The sequence below is a fragment of the Anarhichas minor genome, unplaced genomic scaffold, assembly GCF_050575085.1.
Source record: "Anarhichas minor isolate MPS153535 unplaced genomic scaffold, ASM5057508v1 ptg000020l, whole genome shotgun sequence".
In the NCBI taxonomy this organism is placed as follows: domain Eukaryota; kingdom Metazoa; phylum Chordata; class Actinopteri; order Perciformes; family Anarhichadidae; genus Anarhichas; species Anarhichas minor.
Window position 1 is genome coordinate 1,390,786 of NW_027466466.1, and position 23,203 is coordinate 1,413,988.

The window sequence follows — 23,203 nt, forward strand, 5'->3', positions numbered from 1 at the left end:
AAAGGAGAAGAGGGAGACAAGAAGCTGTGGCTGGACAGTAGCACAGAAAGCAACAGAACTTGGCATAGCTAAATTAAACTTCAGTCCAACAGTCCCATTACCAACAATAGCACCGTGGATACTTCCTGATGCCACAGTAGACTTTACGTTATTAAAAAAGAAGAACAAGGGTAGAGCGGATCATTTCAATTGGCATACAATACAGGCACATATCGACAGTTACCACAGTTATATCCAGGCTTTTACAGATGCATCAAAGAATTTAGGAAACAAGGTAGGAGTGGCATTTATTGTCCCAGAATTTAATATTAAAATAGGTAAAATGATCACTGAGGGACGATCAGTGTACACAGGGGAAATGCTGGCAATAATGTCAGCACTACAGGGGATAGAGGACACAAGACCATTGAGGGCAATCATTTGTTCAGACTCAAGCTCATCATTAGCCAGCTTACAGAACAGCCATTCAGACAGTAGACCAGACATCCTTATAGAAATACAACAAACATTATACAGAATTCAAATGATGGGTCTGACAGTCATATTCCTATGGGTACCAGCACATATTGGGGTCATAGGAAATGAAATGGCAGATAAAGCTGCAAAAGAGGCCACAAAAAATAGCTGCACTAATGTTGCAGTCAGCTTCAGTAAATCAGAAACAAAAAGTATCATTAAACAGAGGTTGAAGGAAAGGTGGCAAAAGCAATGGGAAGAAGACAGGAAAGGACGATGGTTTTACCGAGTTCAGAGGAAAGTGGGAGAAATGAGATGTGCAGGAAGGAACAGGAGAGAGGAAACGGTAATATCAAGGCATATATTTGGACATACAGGCCTAAACGGTATGCTTAAAAAAATAGGTAAACATGAAACAGGGAAATGCGACTATTGTGAGCAAGAGGAAACAATAGAGCATGTAATTGTACAATGTCAGAAATATGAGCGGGAAAGAGGGCAGCTGATTGGAGACCTCGGCAAGATGAAGGTATGGTTGGATATAGTGGATATTCTGCAAAATAACTCAAAAAGTGAGTGTTATCAAGTATTATTTCAATATCTTAGATTAATTAATATTATTAAGAAAATATGAGCTCGTTGTTTTGTTTCTTTTTTCTTTTCCTTTTGAATTTACATTTTTATATAAGTAGCCTATTAGACATCCTGATCCACACTCCATACCAGTTGGTGGCGGTAATGCACTAATTCATTGTTTGCCAACCGCCAATAAACCTCAAATAAGAAGAAGAAGAAGAAGAAGAAGAAGAAGAAGAAGAAGAAGAAGAATACGACCAATGTAACAAACCGGAAGCCTGGTGTAACGGATGCGGAATGAACGGAAAGCGAGAAGTGAAATGTTTGATGATACATGCGACTAAATCGGTGGTTTATTTAGTCTGATTTACCATGTCGTGTATATATATATATATATATATATATTTTTTTTTTTTTAGGGAGGATATAACGACGTGACTAAGTAGCGTTAGCGTGCCTTTTGCTTTTCTGGGCTTTGGTGTAAACACATCTGACCAACGTTAACGTTAGCATATTCTGTCTGCCTCGAGATTCATGAATTAGCCTAAACGGATGTTTTAGTTACGCTGACTGACTGGACGCGAAAACTACAAGGGAAATTTCACGAGTCATGTATACTGCAATGACGGAAAGGGGTCCGGTTCACAGGTAACGTTGGATGTATACCAAAGTTGAATGCGTTTGATGTCATCTCGTTTACAATGAAGGGCACGTAACGTTCATTGAAGCGAATTACAAGAACCGTGGACTGGTAGAATTTTTGCGACATCCACAGTCCCCTTTACGGTTAGTTTTAGTAGTGTTTTCCGCGAGGGGGAGGGGGTGGGGTACCGTTACTACCACGTAAGATTAATGGTAAATGTTTAGTTTAAAGTGAGTTTTCAATGTCACAAAGGTGGCTCTCTTATAACCCAGGGTGGATATAAGTTACCATCGCGGTCCAGCAGGTTAATAGAGTGGCATTAGAAACTCTAGCTCTAGGCTCAACATAGCTCACTAACCCAGTAATGTGGCGAGGACCCCTCTGGTGTAACGACATGCCTGCAAAAGCGTTGTAGGATCGTAATGAAACAGTGCTAACATCATGGCAAAGAGTATAATACCAATAGCTACCACACATAATGACAGGAATACTTCTGATTAGAATTGTTATGCTTAAAGGAGTAATTGAACATTTTGTGAAATAAAGTTACTTGAGTTGGAGTCAGGACAGGGTTGGAGTAGATTAGCAGCCTGCCAGTCTTTATGCTAAGCTAGTCTAACCATGTTCTGTACAAACACAGCGTCATGAAACAAGGGGTGTTCACATGTTGTATTTCAACCTTTTTATCCAAGGTGCTTGGGAAGATGCATGCCTGCCGTTAATATTAAGTTGCGGTAATTTAGCATTAGAAGCCTCATTGACTAAACAGAGTCCAAACAAAGAGAAATGGATTTCCAGACCTGTTAATCCCTCACAGTAACTTTACTGCTCAAATACAGAATAAAGCAAATATAATAGACTGTGGAGCAGACCACAAAGCTCTGGGTAGCCCTTTACTAAAATGATTAACTTAACTACATTTACCGTAGACTGGTATTAACCAGGCGGCAACCTCCAGTTCTGCTGAGTGAAGCCAATGCAAAAGAGTCTCCAAACTTGCATTCTCTCTACTGACCATCAGGGGGCGACTCCTCTGGTTGTATAGAAGTCTATGAGAAAATGACTCTACTTCTCTCTTGATTTATTACCTCAGTAAACATTGTAAACATGAGTTTATGGTCTCAATCTCTAGTTTCAAGTCTTCTTCAATACAGCATGATGTTCATTTAGTAAATTATGGTCCATTTAGAGTCAAATAGACCATAAAGTAGGGTATGCTTTAGGGCGGGGCTTACTGTGATTGACAGGTCTCTACCAGAGCCGTATACGGCGTCTCTGCCGAACTCAAGGCTTCATAACGGCTGTCCAAAAACCAATGGGTGATGTCACGATGACTATGTCTACTTCTTATGTACAGTCTGTGATATTAACGAAAGAAATGATTGAGATCAAAATCCCAGGTGTTACTAATACCATTATCAGTGGCAGTGGGCCAGTTCTTACAATCCATTGGCCACTCTAGCGGACTCACTGACTTCAAGGCGCGTTCCTAAACAAAGTTTGTGAGGGTTTAGGGCTGTCTCACTGTCAAATCGTCAAGTGTTTGAGGGCTCTCTCGGACATTTTGAGCTCTTCATCTAAACATTCCTTATGTTTGTATTTCTTCAGACTTTACCTGGTAGAATTACCCACAAATCATAGCGTTGTGACGTTAAACATTGGCTTACCAAAGGAAAGTCAAATGCATTAAAACAGGTAAACAAAGAGGGCGGCAGGTGTTCAGCCTGGCATGTGAAATTTACACAGAAGCATTAACATTAAGGATTTAAGGTGATACATAAAAACACATGAAAGCATTGCCTATATTACACACCTGGATTATTCACCAACCATTTCTTTTAGTTATGCTTATTCTAGCAGTTTTGACACAAATGAGTAAATATATTTGACAATTACCTCTCGTCTGTTAAGAGCCTGAAAGACGTTCAAATTAGGGAGTAAAAATGTAAAATAAACAGCCACAATTGTAGATGACATGTTTTGGTGCCATCAGGGTAACGAGATATGTCGCCGCAAAGTGCTTGCTTCATATTTATACCATTTCAAGCCCTTGCAGCCTCTCGCACTCAACCATTTACCATGTGATGACAGTTAAGTCAGGGCCTAAGGCAATAGGGGGGGGGGACATTGGGATTGGGCCCAGGAGCCTGAAACTGAAGCAGCTATGGAATTTATCTTCCTTATTTTCATTCTTTACATCTGTGCTTTTCCCACTGACGAGTCAAAATGTCTGCTGTGTAAAAGGCCTTTTGATATCAACCTTCACATTTCAACTGCAGCATTTTAAAGATCTGGACCTATATTGTTTGGAAAAGCTGCCTTTTGAGAACATAGATCAAATCAGTCATCAAATCTGTCAACCATCTGCAAAATGAATTCTCGTAAAATGTGTACCTTTTTAATCTTTACTGTTCTTAACTGACATGTTTCTGTGTTGTTTTGTCTCTCAGTGGGACCGGTGTCTTGTACCAGGCAATACCGGCTGTTGGTGCCGATGGAAGAAACATCATGAAACTGATTCCAGTACGAATGGTCAACAGACACTTTGACAAATCTCAAATAAGCCAGATGAAAACTGATACTACACCACCGAAAGCTTTAGCCGTCGATATTACCTCACCACCAGTTGGCATGGGAAAAAAGGCAGCTTTGAGTCCTTCTGCAACCGAGCAAATTTTCAGGAAGCAGGTTTCCCTCGTGAATGCCCTCCCTTATCAAGTAGGTTCGGATCTTGGTAATTCACTAAACAACCATCCACTACATCAAATACAACAGTGTGTGAATTTGTTGCCAATTGTACCTCCCCGTCAGCTCCCAGTCACAGGACAGTGCCTTCTGATTCTCCCTAAGACACAAGTCCGAATAGTCCCAGCATCTGAACTACCTGCAGGTATCAAGAAACCTACTTTTACTCCATCAGCCAACTCCTCTCCAAGTTCAGGCTTACCCAGTGTGACGTTCTTGTCACCTATCACAATTACTCCACAAAGTGTTTCTGGACGTGACGCGTTCAAGTTGCTTTGCAACATAACAAATACAACCGTATGCGGACCTCCATCAAATGGATCAAAACCACATTTAAATTTTATTCCAAATGTTCCACAAAGGCACAACAGCCCCATAAAGTGGTCAATTGAAGAAGAGGACAACTCAACGGCTCCAACTCTTGAGCCTATGGATTCTTTTTTTACCACAGACATTCTTCGAGTTCTTGCAGGGAGAGAAAATGCTGGGAAGCACTGTGAGGTCATTACAAAACCAGATCCAACTCTTGATCCTATAAATTCCTCCGTTACTTCAGAGATTCTTCGAGTTGCGGCAGAGAGAGAAAATGCTGGGAAGCACTGTGAGGTCAGTACTAAATCTGTTACTGGGTTGAGTCAGGGCAAAAGTGGAGAAGAACAGGAAAACACGAAGCAACCACAACAGCAACAGAGTGTTCATTTAATGGCCATAGGACCTCTTATGGCAACACCTGTACCAAAAAGTGGAAAGTCCGGAAGACCTCCAAGTGATCTCCAAGTCACAGTGAAATCTCCAGCACTCCCCAGAGGACAGGGCCTTCAGATTCCCCCGAAGGTACAAGTCCGAACAGTCTCAGAATCTGGACTACCTCCGGGTATCAAGAAACCTACTTTTACTCCATCAGCCAACTCCTCTCCAAGTTCAGGCTTACCCAGTGTGGTCTACACGTCACCTATCACAAGTGTCAATCGAGGCGTTACTCCACAAAGAGATTCTGCACTTGACACGCTCAAGTTGCTTCACAAGACATCAAATAAAACTTCATGGGGACCTCCATCAAAAGGATCAAAACCACATTTAAAATTAATTCCAAATGTTCCACAAAGGCCCAACATCCCCATAAAGTGGTCAGTTGAAGAAGACGATGACAACTCAATGGCTCCAACTCTTGATCCTATAGATTCTTTTGTTACCTCAGAGATTCTTCGAGTTGCTGCCGAGAGAGAAAATACTGTGAAGCACTGCGACGTCTCTACAAATACAGTTTGTGGGTCGAGTCAGGGAAAAATTGGACAAGGACAGGAAAACCCCTTGGTCATGTGTAACGGGAAGGTTTTTTTTTCGGCCAAGAATTCCAGCCGACCATATAAAACTGGAAAAAGTGACACACTCATCGCAGCAAAACAAATTGTAGCTTCAACCCAACAGTCACTTGCGTCAGTTGCACCTCAGAAAAAGCAGGGCCTCGAAATACTCAATCCAAACGAGTCGATCCAAGTGATTGACCTTTGTGATGACGATGCTCCAAATGACTGGTCTCAACGAGCAGCATCCGTTCATATGTCAGCAGTCACGCTTGCGAATGAAGACAATGTAATATTTGTGTCATATACTCCACCCAGATCTGAGTCTCAAGATGTGAGACTAATAACACAAATGGCACGTGTAACAGACCAGGGGGCCACAAGCAGCTCGAACAATGTGACGGTACAAAAGAGGCCAGATGGGACATCTGGTGCTCTCGGAAGAATAGAACTTGGCCAGAGCATGTCAGTCAACCCGGTCATAAATCATACACATGTTGGTGTTTCAGCAGGGATGAACATGGATGATGATGATTGCTTGATTATTAACAGTCAGCAGAGCACCTCCGCCCAACAGTTGGAGAGCATGGAAGTCGATCCCAGCAGCAATGGAATATGCTTTGAAATAAATAAGGACACCCACAACGTGGAGGTGAGGGCACTTCTATTGCTTCATTACTTTGGAAAAAAGTTTTAATAGAAATATTTTCGAGCAGGGAGTCGTGTAACAGTGTGATTTTAAGATATTTTAACACATTGAACTTCATTGATGAATGTACATTTAGTCGGCACTTAATTTAGAAACGTTGATGCACAAATGTAGAAGCTGTCAGTAGCCATGTTTCCATTCAGTTGTCAAGTGAATTTTAAGCAAACTTTTAAAATGATGCAAAAAAAGAATTAGCTACAGGCTACACATGGTTGTAATCCGCCAGTAAACAGTGTAGAAGAAGTAGAGGTTGCGAACATGGAAAGGTCTTCAGGAATTTATTTTAATATGGCAAGTTTAAATAGTTCTTTCATGTCAGCTAGTATTGGCCGTGTTTCATGCTGTCCAGAGACGAAGAAAAGCATTTGCACGTTGTGGAAAGGCTTTAGAACACATAAGCCATGTAAGTTAACTGTTTGCTACGTCAGAATTTATTTGGCAAAGACGTTTCCATAATTCATTTTGCGCATCCTCTTTTTTTTTTTTTTTTTATCTACAAAGGCAAAAAGCACATCAAGTGAGCGTAAAGACTTTTTTCCGCGATTGAGGAAGTTTAATCGAATTTTGCCGTTTTCATTCAGTATTTTTAATGCAATACTTCAAAATGCCCAAAAACAGATGTCAGTGGAAACACGGCTACTGGAGCGCGTTTCATCGCCATATCTAGTGGCCACGCTACTAGACAGTCTGTGATCGCTCTGATCGAGATTCATCTCTTACCCGCATCAGACACGCCACGTGTCCTGTTTCGTGGGTGAGTGCGGGAAATTTCGTTAAACGGAAGCGTATTGTGACCATACCTTAATGGTGTCAGTGTGTAAGCTCTGGCCACATGTGAGCATATCACTTCTACCACTGGGTCCATGCAAATCCAGAGTGGCAGAAACGAGAAAACGAGTACTATTTACGTTTTGACCTTGCTGACGCCAGCAGACTACTTTGGCAGGAGGAGGCTCCCGGAGATGGACTTTCAGTTAGCGGCTGTAGCAGCTGGACTTCCCCGCTGCTCCGCTAACTGAAAGTCTGTCTCCCAAAGCTGCCCCACCTCTCCTCCGGGAGAAGCAGCCTGCCGGTCGGCGGGGAGGACGAAACGAAAATACGGGTCGGATTTCAACCACATTGTGCTGAATCAAATGCATGCCTCGTTTTGTCTTTCCCTCATACATCCAACCATATTTAACAAATACACCACCCGCTAGTGGCACAAGTAATCTGTCCCTTTACACACATGAACTAAACACACTACCACTACATGGACTGAGTGAAGAGCTAGACTTGAGATGGTACTTTATATGTTAAGGTCAGCTCTTATTATTTGAGTTTTGATAGTTAGTTGGAATTCTATCTTTGGTTTGTTCTTTTGGCTGGACGGATGTATTTTAATTCAACCAAAGATGGTGCCATAATATGTAAAGCACACACAGGCAGCAAGACGATGCAGGGGATTAACATTGATGTGATTATCCTATACGATGCATTATGTCAGAAAATGTCTTGAAAAATATAAAAAGTGGTTTCCAACCCAACATTCTTGCTTGGCCCCAGATGAAGACACATGGAAATGTTGGGCTTTTGATTTCCAAATAGTGATTGATAACCTAACCCTTCAACTGGATACTTCCACAGAATGGTGTTGAGGTGGTACTTTATATGATATAGCCCAATATCACACATTTGCTTTTAGAGGTTTTACAATCTGTACAGCATAAGACAACCACAAATTAAAGTTTTTACATTGCTGTCTGTGTACATATTAAACAGATGGGTACAACAACTCAATTAATGAGCTTTAGAAGTGTTGGTATGTGCATTTTATTTTATTTTTTTAGACAGAGCCAGTTGCCAGAGTTCTCTCACCTAATTTTGACTTCCTGGTCTCGTCCACAAAAAGGATGTCGTGTTAGCTGTCTAACTGTCTGATTCCATGTGAATTCAGCATTAACTTTATCATTGCATTTCACTGGGATGGCAATGTCGGCCCTACACAGACTGATATATCTTGACAAATATTGGATGTATTGCCCTTAATGGTTTCCAGAAGATGTTTTTTATATTGTCGATCCCCTGACTTCTTTCATTTGTTTCGGTTTTTAACCAAATACCTCCAAAACTTAAGCCAATCCCATCAGCCACATTTCTTTGTGTTTAATGCTGATTAGCAAATGTAGAATTCCACATAACGTGCTGAACATCAGCATTTCAACGTTGTGTTTTTTAGCATGTTAGCATTTAGCTCAAAGCACAGCATTGTCTGAGCCACTAGCAGTACTTTTGATTCGTAGTCTTGTTTATGTATTGTTTGTATTTTTAAAAGTTGTTTTTTTGTTCCTGCAGAGCTCCATGACCAGTCGGACGTCTTCGCCGGAGCCCGAATCCTGTCAAAGAGCTGATGATCTACTGAGACGGATATTCGGGATCACGGCCGATGTGAAAATTTGCCTGCAGAGGATTGAGGAAGCCTCAGTCGGGTCTCTGGAGAGTGAGTGCATTAGGTCAGTGGAGGAGCATCAGGAAACGACAAGCAGGTTTGAAGACGGAGAACCTTTTTTGCAGCACCTTTACAGTCAACAAGAAACTGAAAGCTGCAATGCCCTCACCAATGGCAATAGAGTGGAAGTACTAACTCAACAGGAGCTGTCCGAAGACACCTCCACTCCCAGTCCTCACTCAGATGTTGGACCTCTGGAGTGTTCACATTTCAAAGTGAACACAAACACTTCGCCCAAGGGAACATGCGGTGATGTTGAAACAGAGCCAATGATTGGCTACGGGGAGCCCATAGAAGAGGACTTCCTCAGTGCTGATGAAAATGACTTCCCCGACTCCCGGGACACAGCTGGCCGTTCTCAGACCTGTGCGGATCTGAATGCGAACACGGGGAGACTGGGAAGAAAAAGGAAGCGCCCGACGTGTCCATGTTGCATCGCCGGCACTCAAGATCCAGCAGCGAGGCCCAGTGCAAAGTCAGACGAGCAAGAGAAGGGGGCGTGGACGACAGAGCGGACAATTAAGAAAGGGGGAAGAGCAAAGGCCTCAAGTAAAGACGTGAAAACATCTGGAAGCATCAGCTGTCTAACATCTGGAAGCATCAGCTGTCTAAGCATCAGCTGTCTAACGGCCAAGAACAAGCACAGCTGTAAGACGTCCGAGGATCCAGCCGGTGACGGTTTATCCACACCGTCCATGGACTCTGATGAACTCGAGCTGCACGAGCAGATCACGAGACTCAAAGAGCTTCTGCAAGAGAAAGAGGCGGCTTTAGAGCTGATGAAAAACGGCAGCATTTCAAACTCTTAACATTCTAACAAAGTAATTGGATACATTTTGTATTTAATGTTATTGCTTCTATTTATTTGTGTTGGAGTTAACAAGGACAAACACAAGTATCACTGTGGCTTCAGTACATGTGTGCAAATGTGTGATTTGGTTTCAGTGGTTCTAGTCTGGTATGTGGGCGACCACAGTTTGTTATAACTGCGTGAGAGAACTGCTGCAGACATTTAGAGTTGACCCACCTCTTTTTTTCAACACTACTGCTCTACATGGCTGTACCTGATGTCTTATATTAACACCGTGCGTCTAAATCCACATATCTGAGTTTAAATGTACGTCATATACCATACTTTCTGTTGCAGCTACTCAAAAGTGTGTCGTCTGTCTGCATCAGTGACGATTGAGACATTGTGGAAATACTATAAACGCCTGATGGGCGATTAACTGCCTCAGAAAACACTTTGAATTTATAGTCGGTCACTAAAAAGCTTTTTCTATTTTATCTCTTGTGAAAGTTTTACATTTTGTCTTAACAAAAAGGATTTGTTAAATGTGATATTTACAAATACTAATGTTATATTTATATTTTGTTAAGGCATCAATGCAAATAAATTCCTTTTTTTTATTTTATGGGTTGTGGACAGCAAATAATTATATATTTAAAATACAGTAGAGAATAGAAATGAAAAATACTGTGCAAAAGTAATAAAATAAACCATATAAAATTACAAGGCAAGACTTTTAGGTTGGTATCACAATTCAGTTGAGTTTCTTCAACTGACAATAAAGACAACATATAATTTAGCTTGGCTAATTATAAAATTCCAAACCGGAAGTAAAGATGTTAGGAAATCGTATATAATATAGAGTCGTAAGCACTGCGAGTCAGGCTTCTAGCCTTCAAAATAAAAGAATAGTTAAAGTGATCTAGTGTAATTTGATATTGGATAGTCATATCTACTAATTAATTGTGATCGGTAATCCCCAGTACAACTGCACTGCCCCGCAGTGTTTATTTATATTCACCCCCCTGGGACACCATGAGTATTTAAACACATAATTCAGGTTTAAGAACAGGCCAGAATTAATATGAGGCATGCATTAAGAACTAAAGAAGGAATGCCCAATGCATTTTAGTCCTCGTGTACCACTATTGTATAACATGGGCAATTGTGAAGTCCTGATTAGTTTTTTCCAAATGTTACTCACTGACGTTACATGTTTGTGTGTGGTAAAATAGGCACTATGGGATATGCAGTCTCTGCCGCTTATATTTGTTTAGGTGACTTTTATTCTGGAGAGTACGGCACCGGAAGTACTGTTTTGCGACGAAGTGAAACTGCAACAAAAAACGAGTCGGAGCATTTAAAGCTGGATACGTTTATGCTTGATCAAGGTGTGGGCAACACTATTCGGGCTTCTTTTTATTTAAGTACGGTTGGTATTTTAGTTGACATCATTTGGTTCACAAGTCGACGATAGTGTGGAAACAGCAACCTCAATTTTCAACAGCGTCGGTGACGTAAGCTAACTTCTCTTTACGTTAACTACCGTAGGTTTCTAATGAAGGGGCGCGTGTTCACGTTGTTTTTGGTGGAGAATCCGAGCATAATGGTGTCGAGCACGAGAAGGGCTGTCTTCGCCCTAACCTAGTATCCTTATTGTTGTAGATAGAGAAACACTGACATTGTTTCCAAGCCATTTAAACCCGGAGGTGAACTTCCGTTTCGGTACGACGTCATTCTGCTCAGTGCCGGTAACGTCAGGCCGAGTCAGTCCGGTACACCTGCATGCTAATTATGACACCTAACTAGTAGGCCAACACAGGAAGGCTTCACCAGTATTGCTCATAAAATCATGAATTTCCTTACTGACAAGATGCCTAAAATAGAATATAACTCCATTGTGTCAACAAAAAGCTTATACAAGCTTAGCACGTGGTATAATAATAGATATAATAACTGAGGAATACATTTCAAAGTAAAAGTTCTTCTAGTCAGTGATCAATATCCTGGCAGATTATGTCTACATCCAGTTCCCATTAAAACTGAATGTCATAATAATAATAATAGTTCCAGCATAGTGACTCCCTTCTGATGGGTGTCAGCCTCTAGCAACGTAATGTAACGTAGGGAATACTCTGTATTAGTATTTATCGTTTTATTTTTGAGTATGTCCATCCCAGTTTACTGAGAATCAGAATGTTCACTTTGTCTGAAGATTTGAAAAGGCATTAGTGATGTGTACCAGAGAAATAGCAAATTTCACATTGACAGTGTGTGAAAATAGTGTACATGTGTCAACTGAAACCGCTTATCAATAATCGAAAGTAAAGTGATCTCAACTTGTAAACTAATAAATGCAAGAACTGTTAAGTTCCCATCCCCAAATTATGTTTCAGTATTGAGCTGGGAGGAAATCATGGGAAGTGTTGGTGTTGTTGGCATCTATAACTCTCAATGTAACTCTTAATGTGTCAACAGGGAAATACTTCGAGCATGGATCTCCATGGCAAACTTGAAATCTACATCCCAGTGGAGGCTGAGGTAAAAAGCATCCCTCTGTGGAGTTTACCGAGGTCGGTGCTCAGAAGAATGGGCCTCCCGCTGCCTGGCTCTAAGGGCTCCGAGAAGCTCTCAGACTCTCCAGAAGGCATATGGATTTGTCCAGCAGTCATACGGAGGAAAGGCCATAAAGTGGCCTCCCACGCAGGAAACAACATGATGGAAAACCTGTCCTCGCTGCTGGGCAGAGAGTTTCGGGCTAATCCGGGTCCCGTCCAAATGAGCTTCGTTGCTGCCAACCACGCGGTATACAAGGCGCTGAAGGACACCATGCCTGGAAAAAAGGTCTCCGCGCACACATCCCATGCCTCCCCGTTACCTCGGGGTTCTGCACCGCGGGTGTACAAAGATGCCGTCATCCTCTACGATGGACAGGTGTACCTGTCCATCAGGAATCCCGATGAGAGCCGGACTCAACCAGAGACACGTGAACAACAGCTAGCGTCCCAGTCTTCCATTCCTTCAACATCAGACGTATCCTCTAAAAGCCTCAAGAAGGTAACATGACATTTCAGTTAATGACTACATTCAAGACACTGCTACAAACTAGTAAAAACAACAGTGAATGTGGGAAACACGCAGCAGGTCAGCTGACATGTAAAGCTTCAGCCTTGAGGCGGTACGGTGGTGCTTCGTCAGCGTGTTTAAATGCTCACAATGTTGCCAGTGATGTTTAGCAGGTATAATGTTCTCCATTGTCACAACCTTAGTTAGCATGCTTACATTCGTTAATTAGCACGTAACACAAAGTACAGCTGAAACATTCATGCACCACAGAGGATGAACCCTTTTGATTTGAATGACTCCATGAGCCTTCCTCTAGCCTCGTCCTCGGGACAAACTTTACATTTTTAGCTCATCCTGACACCTTCTCCGCACCTTCCCTTTGCCTCACTTTGACCATGCTTATTGGAAATGGCCCCATATATAAAGCTGTTTTTTGACTGTATGAAGTTATAGAAAGATATTGTGCATAGTAACATTCATCTGAGGCGTGTCTGTCCTCCTGCAGCGCCGTTCCCCCCCGGTTTCTCTAGGACCTGCAGAACCACAGAGGAAGAAATCACACGTCACTCTGCCCCAGACCTCCTCTAAACAGCTCAAGGATCGTCTCACCAAACCAGATAATCACTCCACCACAGACCAGGTGAGTGTCATAATAATAATAATAATAATTCTACCTGTATGGACATGTCACTCCCTCTCCACTAGTCCCTGTAGTAGAGAGGGAGTGACATGTCCACACAGGTCTCCTAGTCAGAGAAGAGCCTTCACTCCAGCGTACACTTGGATGTGGACGACGTTCGAGCCGATCTGCTCATCACTCATGTGTGCGTCCTTTAAGCGAGGGCATAGTGGGCCGCACATATTAGATCCACTCTAGTCAATGCCTTATAAGTGATTAATAGGTATTTCTTTTTAAATATCATTTTTAACTTTCATTTTGAATTAGAGACAGAGATAACTTTCTCCAGGTTATTGATAGACAGAAATTATTAGATTTTTTTAAAAGATGTAGATTTGTAGTGCTGGGTATCAGTACGACATCCCTTTTAAGGTAGAGAGTAGGGAAACGCCTGGCGCTATGACTGTGACCATACACTGAATACAAGCAGTGGATGTCGTCACTGTGTCATCCACTGGTTTGTGGACTACAGCTTCGAAGCCTCGAGTTCGTCCCAAGCCACTCTAAAATGCTCGGGCACCTTTGGGCTCACATTAGGAATAAAGTCCTGTCTCTATATACACCCGGTCTTGTCTCTGCAGTGCTCTGCTTCCATGTAGCTTCAGTTAGAACCCTCGGCTGTCAACTGTGGATCTCATCCCTATGCGATACTACTCTGTTTGTCCTGCAGGAGCTGCTACATGACAACAGGCCCAAGGAGAGATGCACCACACCTAAAGCAGCACCCGGTGAAAACAAGAAGGTTACTATGCACAGGGGAAGTGACGTATCCTCAACCACGACCACACATCACGTCCCTCAGTCCGCCGGCAGCCGTCGTCATAAGGAGGGTGATGGACAGCAGGCTGCAGAGGAAGCAGCAGGCACTGAGCCGCCGTGGCTTCAGCCTCAGGGGGAGCAGGAGGAGGCCAACAACAACTGTGGTGAACATGAGATGGTGACGGATGATGAAGAAGCTGATTATATACATGTTGACAGCGGTCAACCTGACAACACGGTTGGTATTGTAGAGCAAAGTGGCAACCAGAGCTGGCCCACCAGAAAGCCTCAGGAGTTTGACTTTAAGCAGCTGGCAGAGGAGGAGGAGATAAATCGAATGAAGGCCAGGCTGAAGCAGCGTGTAGCCGCTTTCAACAACCTGCACAATCACTAGTGGTACAACGGATCCTAAAACGCTCGGGTCGGATCACGGATCAGAGCCACGGATCAGCACAAAATACAAAAGAGAGATCCCTGATCCCGCTGTTTTGCTGTCGATACTAATTGCCGATCATTGATGATCCATATTAACAGACGCAGATCTCTTTGTTGTTTGGTTATAGCAGCTGGTCCACAAGGATCCATCTGTCCCAAAAATCATTTCCACCGCTCTCAAGTCAGTGAACCATCAAACATTCTAAATGTTCTCCTTTTACTTTGATATAGTCATTTTTTATGGTTGAACAAATCTAGTCATTAGTAGTTTAATGATGTATTATAAGAGCTAGTGTAAACAGCTCATAATTCATTATGTATATATACATGTGAACACACCATGTTTATGTTAAAATTGACCGTAGCCCAATTCTCATTTATACCGAGCAGAGCCTGAACGCATCATAATGTAACAGAACCTTTGTTCTCCTCCTGTCAGTTTAGACACAGATTAGTGGTTTACAATGTAACGTTCTCAGAGATCAGCATCCCGGTATATCCAGACTAGGATCAGATCTTAAGACCAGGATACTAGTGAGCATGTTAACTTAATGACCTTTTATAAACTAGTTGTCCTTCCTAACACTTCCTCGACCTTTGCTGGAGCACACAAGCTCTAGTTTTGTGACCCCTGACCTCTGCTATCAGGCCCATGGACTGTGGTAAGAAGAGGCCGTCGTCACCGTGACGTCGCCTGTTGTTTTGAACCTACTACTCTGCGTTCAGCGTTTTTGGCTGTCGCTTCTTTTGGGGTTTTTTTCGGCTGGTACAGCCAAACGCTATGTGAGACATTGTTAGAAGACCAAAACGTTTCAAACGTATTGTTGACGGCAGTTTGTTCTGTTACTCGTTCTGAACAGTGGAGTCATCAGTGGCATCGGTGACTCAACCAGGAGACTGTGATGTCCGTTTGTGAAGCGTGGACCCCGATGAGCCCACCTGGCGTTGACTTTGCTGTTTAGTTGTTCGTTGTGAAGACTGTGAAAACTGCCTCCTTTGAAGGTCTGATTCTGTGTTGGACAGGAATCCTTTGTTTGTCACTGCACTCATCTTCCATGTGTTTATAAAGTTGCTTTGAAAAGAGAAAACATCGACCGTTGCATCGTGGTCGAGCAGCCGGACTCTGAGCACCTCGGTGAAACACAAGCTGAAGAGATTTTAAGGTTTTGTTCTCCAGCATTGAATAAATAAATAAAACAAACACTCCTCTCCTGAATGTAGAAGCTTTTACGTGACTTCAAAGAGTGTCTGAATGAGTCGACTAAACGTCATCACTAGAACACGAGTCCTCCTTTAGCTTAGTGGTGGAGACGTGAAGTCATGTGACCGTGATGGAGATCCTTTATAGCCTAACGTTAGCTTTTTACTTCTAATGATTCAGTTCACTCTTCAAATATAATAACAGTGGTGTACATTTGTGAAGATTATTTGCTGAACAAAACTTGTAAGTATCGTAAACAGTTTATTTTCTGCAATAATAAAAGATCTGATGGAAGAATCCCATTGGATTTGTGTAGAAGGAACCGGGGCGATGATAACTTCAAACTTTCAGCGAGGAACTTTGGGGACGGCAGAATCCTCTTTCCTTACGTAGAGGATGGTCTAGGTGTCCTATGCTCAAGGAGATAAGAAAGGATGCATTGAAGTACCTTTCCTTAGCCTCTAGAAGAATGTTCTTGGCTGCCACATGATGCTTCCGGGTCATGCAAACATAAGTTAGTTCTAGTGTCGACATGTTATTGCTGATGTTTGCTGTTGTCTTCCTTTGCTTTTGTTTAGTCTCGTTGCATGTTTCCTTAAAGCTGCAGCGCGTCGCTCTCTCAGGGCCGCCGTATGGAATGAAGAGGACCAAACAATTCTACCCACTGATAGAAATTGGGTGGACAAAATAATAGAAATACCTCACAGCATACACCTCAATAAAAAAAGCTCCAACACAAAGTGAACCTTTCATGAGGGGAGGACTTTTGTATTTGTTACAAGTTGGTTCCAGATTGTTTCTTAATAAGGATATCGTGTCTGTGACTCGGATGAATATCCTGTTACATACACGGTAGGAACACAGCAGAACAGAGACAGCGTGTTGAATCATCCGATAGGAGTCCCAGATGAGATTTGAGTGTGGACCGGTGTAAGGAGAGCAGGGAGGAAACCTGCCCCTCCCGCTGCTGACTATAAGACTGCAGGTCCACATCAGTCCGTCCACACAGGCAGGATGCACTCCTCATGCCGCCCTTCTCCCATGCTGAAGGTAAGACCGTTGATTCTGCTGAACCGATGCTGCGTTGGAGTGCTAGTAGCACTACTGATTGTAGAGTCTAAACCTGTGTCATAAAATCAGAACTGAGTGAGAATTCCGCCTTTATTTTTCACCAATATTTAAAAAATTGTTCTTTCATAGAAACAATTTAGGAAATAAGTTGGAAGTGATGGTGCCATAAAATAAAGTATTACTTCATCTGTTTGAAAACTGCACTTTGGATTTTGAGCTGTTAAGATTGTAGCTTTTGGAACCTGCTCATGGACTGGTCACAGACTAACCGAGTCCAGGTCTGACTCATGCAGATGGAAAATGTATTTGATAGATATTTTGTAAATGTCCTTATCTTGCACAACTTTGAATGACTATATTGACCAAAAACAAGAAATCTCTCGGTCTGGCTTCTTGCTCTTTCCAGAGCTTTCAACCACATTTCACGGTCCTCCTCAGTGGATGGAGGCGTGATGGCTTGCTCTCTTGAGATATTTCAAACTCCTTTACCACAGGATACAGTTTATAATCATAACCTCATAATAGAATTAACAGCTTGACAGCGGTGTGATTGCTAGATGGGGTCATGCACCTAGAACAGGGTCATGATAGGAAACTTGCTGCATTCACTGACTAACGAGAGTTGTTGGTTTCCACCACTAATCTACTCTGAACAATATTAGAGAATATAGTCATAGTACACCAATGTATTCAGTGACCACAACTTCTTGAAGTTCTAGTAAAAATCCCAAAAGTTACTGTTAATCATCATTCCAGTTATAAAGAGCTTTACCGACATTATGTCCCACAACTGTCTCAACACGGTTTTGAAGGAATACCTCTTTGTCTGATCTGTCGTTGGCCTAAAGCAGTCCAACTTTAAAAGTTTGACTCTGAAAGATGTATCGGTTGATTATGTCTCAATACTGTTTGCGTTATTCTCACAATCGGTAGAAGAAACTCATTTACGTGTCCCCACTTCAACAACACAGAGGAGTGTTGTCCATGTAGCAAGGTCCCTCTGTGTTTTCATTATGAGCTTGGACAGAACCAACCATGTGTGTCCCCCCCTCTCCTCTCCAGGTGTTGTGTGTTCGGATGTGTGTGTTCTACTCCACCATGTGTCTGGCCGGCTGGCCGCTGTCCTCGGAGGCAGCCCGACTCCGCTGTGGCACGGACCTCCTCAGCGACCTCATATTCGTGTGTGGGGACCGTGGGATCTATATAGGTAGGTCCACATCCACTTAGTTTGTTTTTGTATACTAGTGGAAACCATTGCAGTAAAAGTTATTAGTTATTAGTAAGTGGTTAGGGTTCACTGTCTGGAAACCTTCAGATATAAACAGATAATGTTTTGGACACGGTGTAATATTGAAACTGACACGTTGCTCGATGACGACCGGCTGAAGAGTGCTTTTGAGTTTGTTGATAGATTTTCTCATATTTTGTCAAACATACTTCAAAACAACTTGACGTTATCTTGGCTTTCTCCCATTGCACGCACAACACAAGCACCTATGCATTATGTCCTATAGGCTATGAGCTATTATGGTATGATTGTTCTGTGTTTTACAGATGTAACATATGGAGGGGAAAACAAATTCAAAACATTAACTGTCACTGAAAGTATAAATTGGTAGAGTCTGTCTTGTTATGACAGAAATGCACATTGATTCTATTGTTTATTTCTTTAGGATACAAAGAGATAACAGCACCGAGTGCTATCAAGGTTATTCCACCCTGTGTGGTAACACTTACACCAGCAGAGGTGTAGAACAGATATGGCCATGGTCATCATGCCCACACTGCAGTAACTCTGAGCAAGTTATCAGTTCCACAACAACAGCCTGTTCATTTATTTACACAAAGACCAGCCACAACAATGCTCATCTGAGCTGCAGCCAACTGGACAGACTTTTTATGCAATTTAATATCTCGTGATTGGTCTTTCTGTCTGGGACACATTTGATTCTACTGTTCTATCCAATAGTGGTTCATCATTGGATACAAATGTGTGTCATTTAAATGAGCTGACCTGATTGGTCACTTCACCTTGGACCTTATAGCTACTGTAAGGCAGGTTGCAGCATTTCATTTAAAATACAGGTAATAATTATTAGAGTATAATCACTCGCACTGCACACAGAATTACCCACATGACCTTTCACTTGATTACCTTTGCTCTGTTCTGACCAAGGCCACTTTACTCCTCACGCTATCAGACCGGTGGCAATCCACCAAGATGGCAGCACGCTCACCAGAACACTGTGCCTCGGTGAGCGATAGCTCTGTTGTTAAAACACGTGTTATCTGAGAGCAGCGCAGCTTTCGCAGTAATAACAAAGAAAAGGTGAGGACGGGGACAAACAGCAGAGAACTCACAGTATGAGATTCCCCTCGTTAGAACTACACATTTCAGACGTGGCAGTTTAGTGCATTGAATGCTAAATGCTATCGTGCATATGCTAACATGCTCACATTGACACCGTGTTAACAAATTGTCGATTATTTGACTATTCGATCTAAAAGAGCCTAATTCGACTAACGTTTTCTGCCGAATCGTTGCAGTGGTGGAAATGTGTGGTTAGGAAACAAAGGATCAGTCCATTCCGTCTGTGTGGGGGTGCTGAATATCAGATTTTACAAAGAATTGCTTGGTTTCTCCAAATAATTCATGATATGTAGCCTTATTTTGGTATAAATATCAGCCTATAAATTATACTATTACCAAAAAAATGAAAATGAGCTCAATGAGCAAAACAAACACATTCGACAATCAGTCGATAATTGTTGTTTGTCGGAAGCTATCGTGACAACTGCCATCCAGATTGACATGAAGTGGTCTTTTCATATCCATGGTTCCCAAAAAGATGAGCCCTGATGACTTTGAAAACATTTTGAACCGTCCTTTACTGCAACCATCAGGAATACATTTCCTCCTAAAACAGTGTAGTATCTTAAAATGTAATGCATGGATTGTAGTTAAACTGGCTGAGCATGTTCCCGAGAGGAGCACATCGAATGGGCCCTTTTGGTCCAAATGTCTCTCCTCTAGCACCACCGCCAGGACAGGCTTTGTACTCGTCCAATACCTACGCGTCGTGGGGTGTAATGCCGATTGGTAGAGGGGGATGGACTAGCATGCAAACGTTAAAAAGGTTTCATTTATCTGTTGCATATGCATATCATGCATATTTTGGCTTAAAAGGCACCCAAATACATTGGATTTGGCACGTTTGTCTTCTTTGAAGTTTAAAAAAAAAAAATTTAAAAACATGAATCCCACGTTGGACATTTCTCTCTCTCTGCAGGTAAAGGTACGTGGTCTGGTTACGGCACTCGGCCCAGGGGGAAGGGGATAGTGGACCAGTGCTGTCGGTCGGCTGGCTGTGAACTTCAGCTTCTGGAGATGTACTGTGCCAAACCAAAGAGCCAGCAGCAGACGACAGCTTACCCAACCACAACCACGGCACCTCACACCAAAACCACGGCACGTCACACCACTACACAGCTGGACACGGTATGACCTCTACTGATTGAGCGTGAGGGTTCAGTCTTGACCTTTGAGCGGTAGCTGGATAACGTAGTCTTAACTCTTAACTCAGAGTTCATTTGTTAGTTTTTCCCAGGGCTGTCAAACCTATCTTATGGTCCTCAGCAGGGACTGGAGTTGACTCAGGTGTCATCGCGTGATCTAAGTTTAGAGCTTTGGTCACATGATGACATGTACTTATGTTACGTGGAGTGGGAGGGTAACCCCTGTTTCTGTCAAGGACAGTCTTTGGTGCCAAGTTTACCTGCTACAGCCAGGCAACATGTCCTTGAATCAACTCCTTATTCTAATCTTTTGTCTTGCAGACTCAGCAGTTCCAAGCAGTTTTTCAGAAGAGACTCTCTGAGCACCTGGGAGCTCCTGACAGTCCAAAGAGGGAAGCTTACAGAAAGAAAACGCAGCCTTCCCTCCGACGGAAAAGCAAAGTTTCATCGTCTCGCAGGAGGATTAAAACAAAGACCACAACCAGCGGGGCTCCCTCCACCTCTAAGAGTCCCCTTCAAAGAATGGCGACCGTTAAATCGTGACCTTTGACCTCGTGAAAAAGATCAATATTTATAGTTACCGGATTGGACCCAGCCAGTTTGAAAGACTGGTACTGACTGTTGTGGTGTACATTCTCTACCAAGTAGGGATCACAAACTGATTTGGAGGGAAACAAAGAGTCGCTGGTTGACATCCAGACAGCTGAGGTCCGTGCTCCATCTCTGGGCTAGCTGCTGTTACGCTAGCCTTTGGATCTCAATGGAATCTCTCACCGAGCTTTCTTTCTGGATCAAAGTGTCATTACATGCATTACGCTGGCCTCAATCCATCCCTCTGGTGATGTTTAAGCCACGATGGACTTGGGCTTGTGGAAAATGGTGTTTGTAAACGGCTGCTAAAGGTCAAACAAACGACAACACTGCATTGTTTACCATCCCAGTCTAGACAAATGGAGTGTACCACATGACGCGCTATGGATTTTCAGTCATTTTCCTTTTTGCCAGTAGTCAAGTAGGTTTTACTGCGGCTGTCTGTTTGGCCTTTTCCAGCAAATTAGTCAACATATCCTCATACAATGGTTCATATGATATACTTTTTCCTGCGTTTTCCTACAAACGTAAAGCAACAAAAGCGCAGTGCAGAACAAACTACTTGGTTAGTGCTTAAGAAAATATTGGGGTTTTGGTTATAATACGTAAGTTTCTAACATAAAAAGATCTAATAATGTTGCCGTGAGTTAAGTAAGTCAGTTAAATTAAACAAAAGTAAGGCCAAATAAGTCACCGCTGACTTTCTGTCTCACACAGGACACACACAGCGGTCTCCTGGGTGTAAGTTGTGTTTGTTTGACCCGTCCATCCACCCGGACCTCCTCCATACGTGCACTTTGTCTCTTTCAAATATGTCACCCTAGTTCCTCAGAGACAGTGCTGCACGACCTGTCTCAAGGTTACATGGGTTATATATATAATTACTATCGGTGGGTATAAGCCTGTTTTAAGAACCTGGTAAGGTTTTATCACGAGTAATTATTATTCTCATGAATGGTTTATGAGGGTTGTTGTAATGAACGTGTCAGAAAACAGCGACATACACATTTAGCAATTAAGAAGCAACATTAGAATTCATTTGGAGTGATGTTTGTGTCCTCTTTACAAACATACAGTAACTCCTCCACTATGTTCATCCGCTCGTCTCTTAACTGTGTCCGTCTGCTGTTTGCTGCTGAGCAGGTCCAGCTCACTGGCTTCTTATATCTAGTTCCTGCGATGGAAAAGAGCTGCATGGGTCAGATCAGCTGATCATGCGTCTAGATGTGCTTGATTTCTGTGCTATTTCTAACAGAGAGCTAAACATGAGATGTTAGCTAACAATATTGTCTATTTTAACACACCAATTATCATATATTTATGTGACACCTGCAAAGTATGTGTATTGTGTTATCTGGTGCACAGCATCTGTTCACATTCATTTTTATACTTATTCTAGCACTTTTGACTGAGTTACAGTACCGTGGGTGAGTTCTTATTGAATGGGTCTGATAGAACTTGTCAGTTGTACTGATATTTACTTTTCATGTAAATGCATGTGGTTTATTATTTTGTGTGCATTCATTATTTATTTCACGATGACATCATAAGATTATAATAAATAGTAAAACTGTAGAATTCTTCATGATGTTCCTGTTCTGACTTGATTTGAAGGAGAACACTTAACATGCCATTCCTCCTCTGGTGGCGGTTCACACTTTGGATTTCATATGATTTCATAATTACACAACACAAACCAAGCTTTTGTTTTTGGCGTTGAGCAGCACTGCGACCATAGACAGCTGACTCATTTTACTTTGACATGACTGAAGTTCAGGGGGTCATGTTGGAACTATTTTCTATATGTCCAACTACACCCACCCACCATATCACCACGCAGAAGGAAGCGTGCGTCTCTACTCGATACTGCCAGCTCTGAGCTGACGTTGGCCGTTGATGTTTACATCTTGTGCTGTGTCTGTCGTCCATGAGTAGATGCTTCCTCCTGCACGGTTATATGGTCGATGGATGTAGGTGGACTGAGAGAAATTAGTCCCTCCATTAAACTGCTCACAACAAAGTCTCTGGGTTATCTTGAGTAACCAGGTCAGGATTTCTGGAAAGAGACATTGCTGTTGAGTTTTTCAAATTTATTTGGTGCTTTGAGCACCACAAGTTGAGTATCATATGGTCCCATTATATTTGAGAGAGGGCAGACATCTCTTTAAAAGCAC

At 42.4% G+C, this 23,203-nt stretch overlaps 3 protein-coding genes across 6 annotated transcripts; all 3 read left to right on the top strand.

The window, feature by feature from the left end:
- Positions 1-1,206: 1,206 nt before the first annotated feature.
- Positions 1,207-10,336, top strand: lrif1 (ligand dependent nuclear receptor interacting factor 1). Its single transcript, XM_076095452.1, has 3 exons — positions 1,207-1,680; positions 4,126-6,376; positions 8,768-10,336. Exons 1-3 carry the CDS (start codon positions 1,643-1,645, stop codon positions 9,728-9,730), a joined length of 3,252 nt encoding a protein of 1,083 aa, XP_075951567.1. The 5' UTR covers positions 1,207-1,642; the 3' UTR covers positions 9,731-10,336.
- Positions 10,337-11,010: 674 nt separating this feature from the next.
- Positions 11,011-15,853, top strand: LOC142954431 (uncharacterized). Of its 4 annotated transcripts, none has more exons than XM_076095433.1 (4): positions 11,011-11,102; positions 12,190-12,768; positions 13,283-13,417; positions 14,127-15,853. In XM_076095433.1, the coding sequence occupies exons 2-4, from the start codon at positions 12,205-12,207 to the stop codon at positions 14,607-14,609; spliced, it is 1,182 nt and encodes a 393-aa protein (XP_075951548.1). In that variant the 5' UTR covers positions 11,011-11,102; positions 12,190-12,204; the 3' UTR covers positions 14,610-15,853. The 4 variants fall into 4 exon arrangements, with proteins under 4 accessions (XP_075951548.1, XP_075951547.1, XP_075951549.1 ...); XM_076095432.1 differs by having other exon boundaries at positions 11,024-11,228; XM_076095434.1 differs by having other exon boundaries at positions 11,033-11,138.
- Positions 15,854-16,005: 152 nt separating this feature from the next.
- Positions 16,006-22,612, top strand: igf3 (insulin-like growth factor 3). The gene is made up of 4 exons (XM_076095436.1): positions 16,006-16,901; positions 17,985-18,129; positions 20,213-20,421; positions 20,760-22,612. Exons 1-4 carry the CDS (start codon positions 16,866-16,868, stop codon positions 20,979-20,981), a joined length of 612 nt encoding a protein of 203 aa, XP_075951551.1. The 5' UTR covers positions 16,006-16,865; the 3' UTR covers positions 20,982-22,612.
- Positions 22,613-23,203: the final 591 nt, after the last annotated feature.

Bases quoted from the DNA above. Each gene is read 5' to 3' on its own strand.
- lrif1 (XM_076095452.1), top strand. From the start codon at position 1,643: ATGTATACTGCAATGACGGAAAGGGGTCCGGTTCACAG. The intron at 1,681-4,125 runs GTAACGTTGGAT...TTTGTCTCTCAG, and splicing joins GAAAGGGGTCCGGTTCACAG to TGGGACCGGTGTCTTGTACC. The intron at 6,377-8,767 runs GTGAGGGCACTT...TTGTTCCTGCAG, and splicing joins AGGACACCCACAACGTGGAG to AGCTCCATGACCAGTCGGAC.
- LOC142954431 (XM_076095433.1), top strand. From the start codon at position 12,205: ATGGATCTCCATGGCAAACTTGAAATCTACATCCCAGTGGAGGCTGAG. The intron at 12,769-13,282 runs GTAACATGACAT...GTCCTCCTGCAG, and splicing joins CCTCTAAAAGCCTCAAGAAG to CGCCGTTCCCCCCCGGTTTC. The intron at 13,418-14,126 runs GTGAGTGTCATA...TTTGTCCTGCAG, and splicing joins ATCACTCCACCACAGACCAG to GAGCTGCTACATGACAACAG.
- igf3 (XM_076095436.1), top strand. From the start codon at position 16,866: ATGCACTCCTCATGCCGCCCTTCTCCCATGCTGAAG. The intron at 16,902-17,984 runs GTAAGACCGTTG...TCTCCTCTCCAG, and splicing joins GCCCTTCTCCCATGCTGAAG to GTGTTGTGTGTTCGGATGTG. The intron at 20,422-20,759 runs GTATGACCTCTA...TTTGTCTTGCAG, and splicing joins CCACTACACAGCTGGACACG to ACTCAGCAGTTCCAAGCAGT.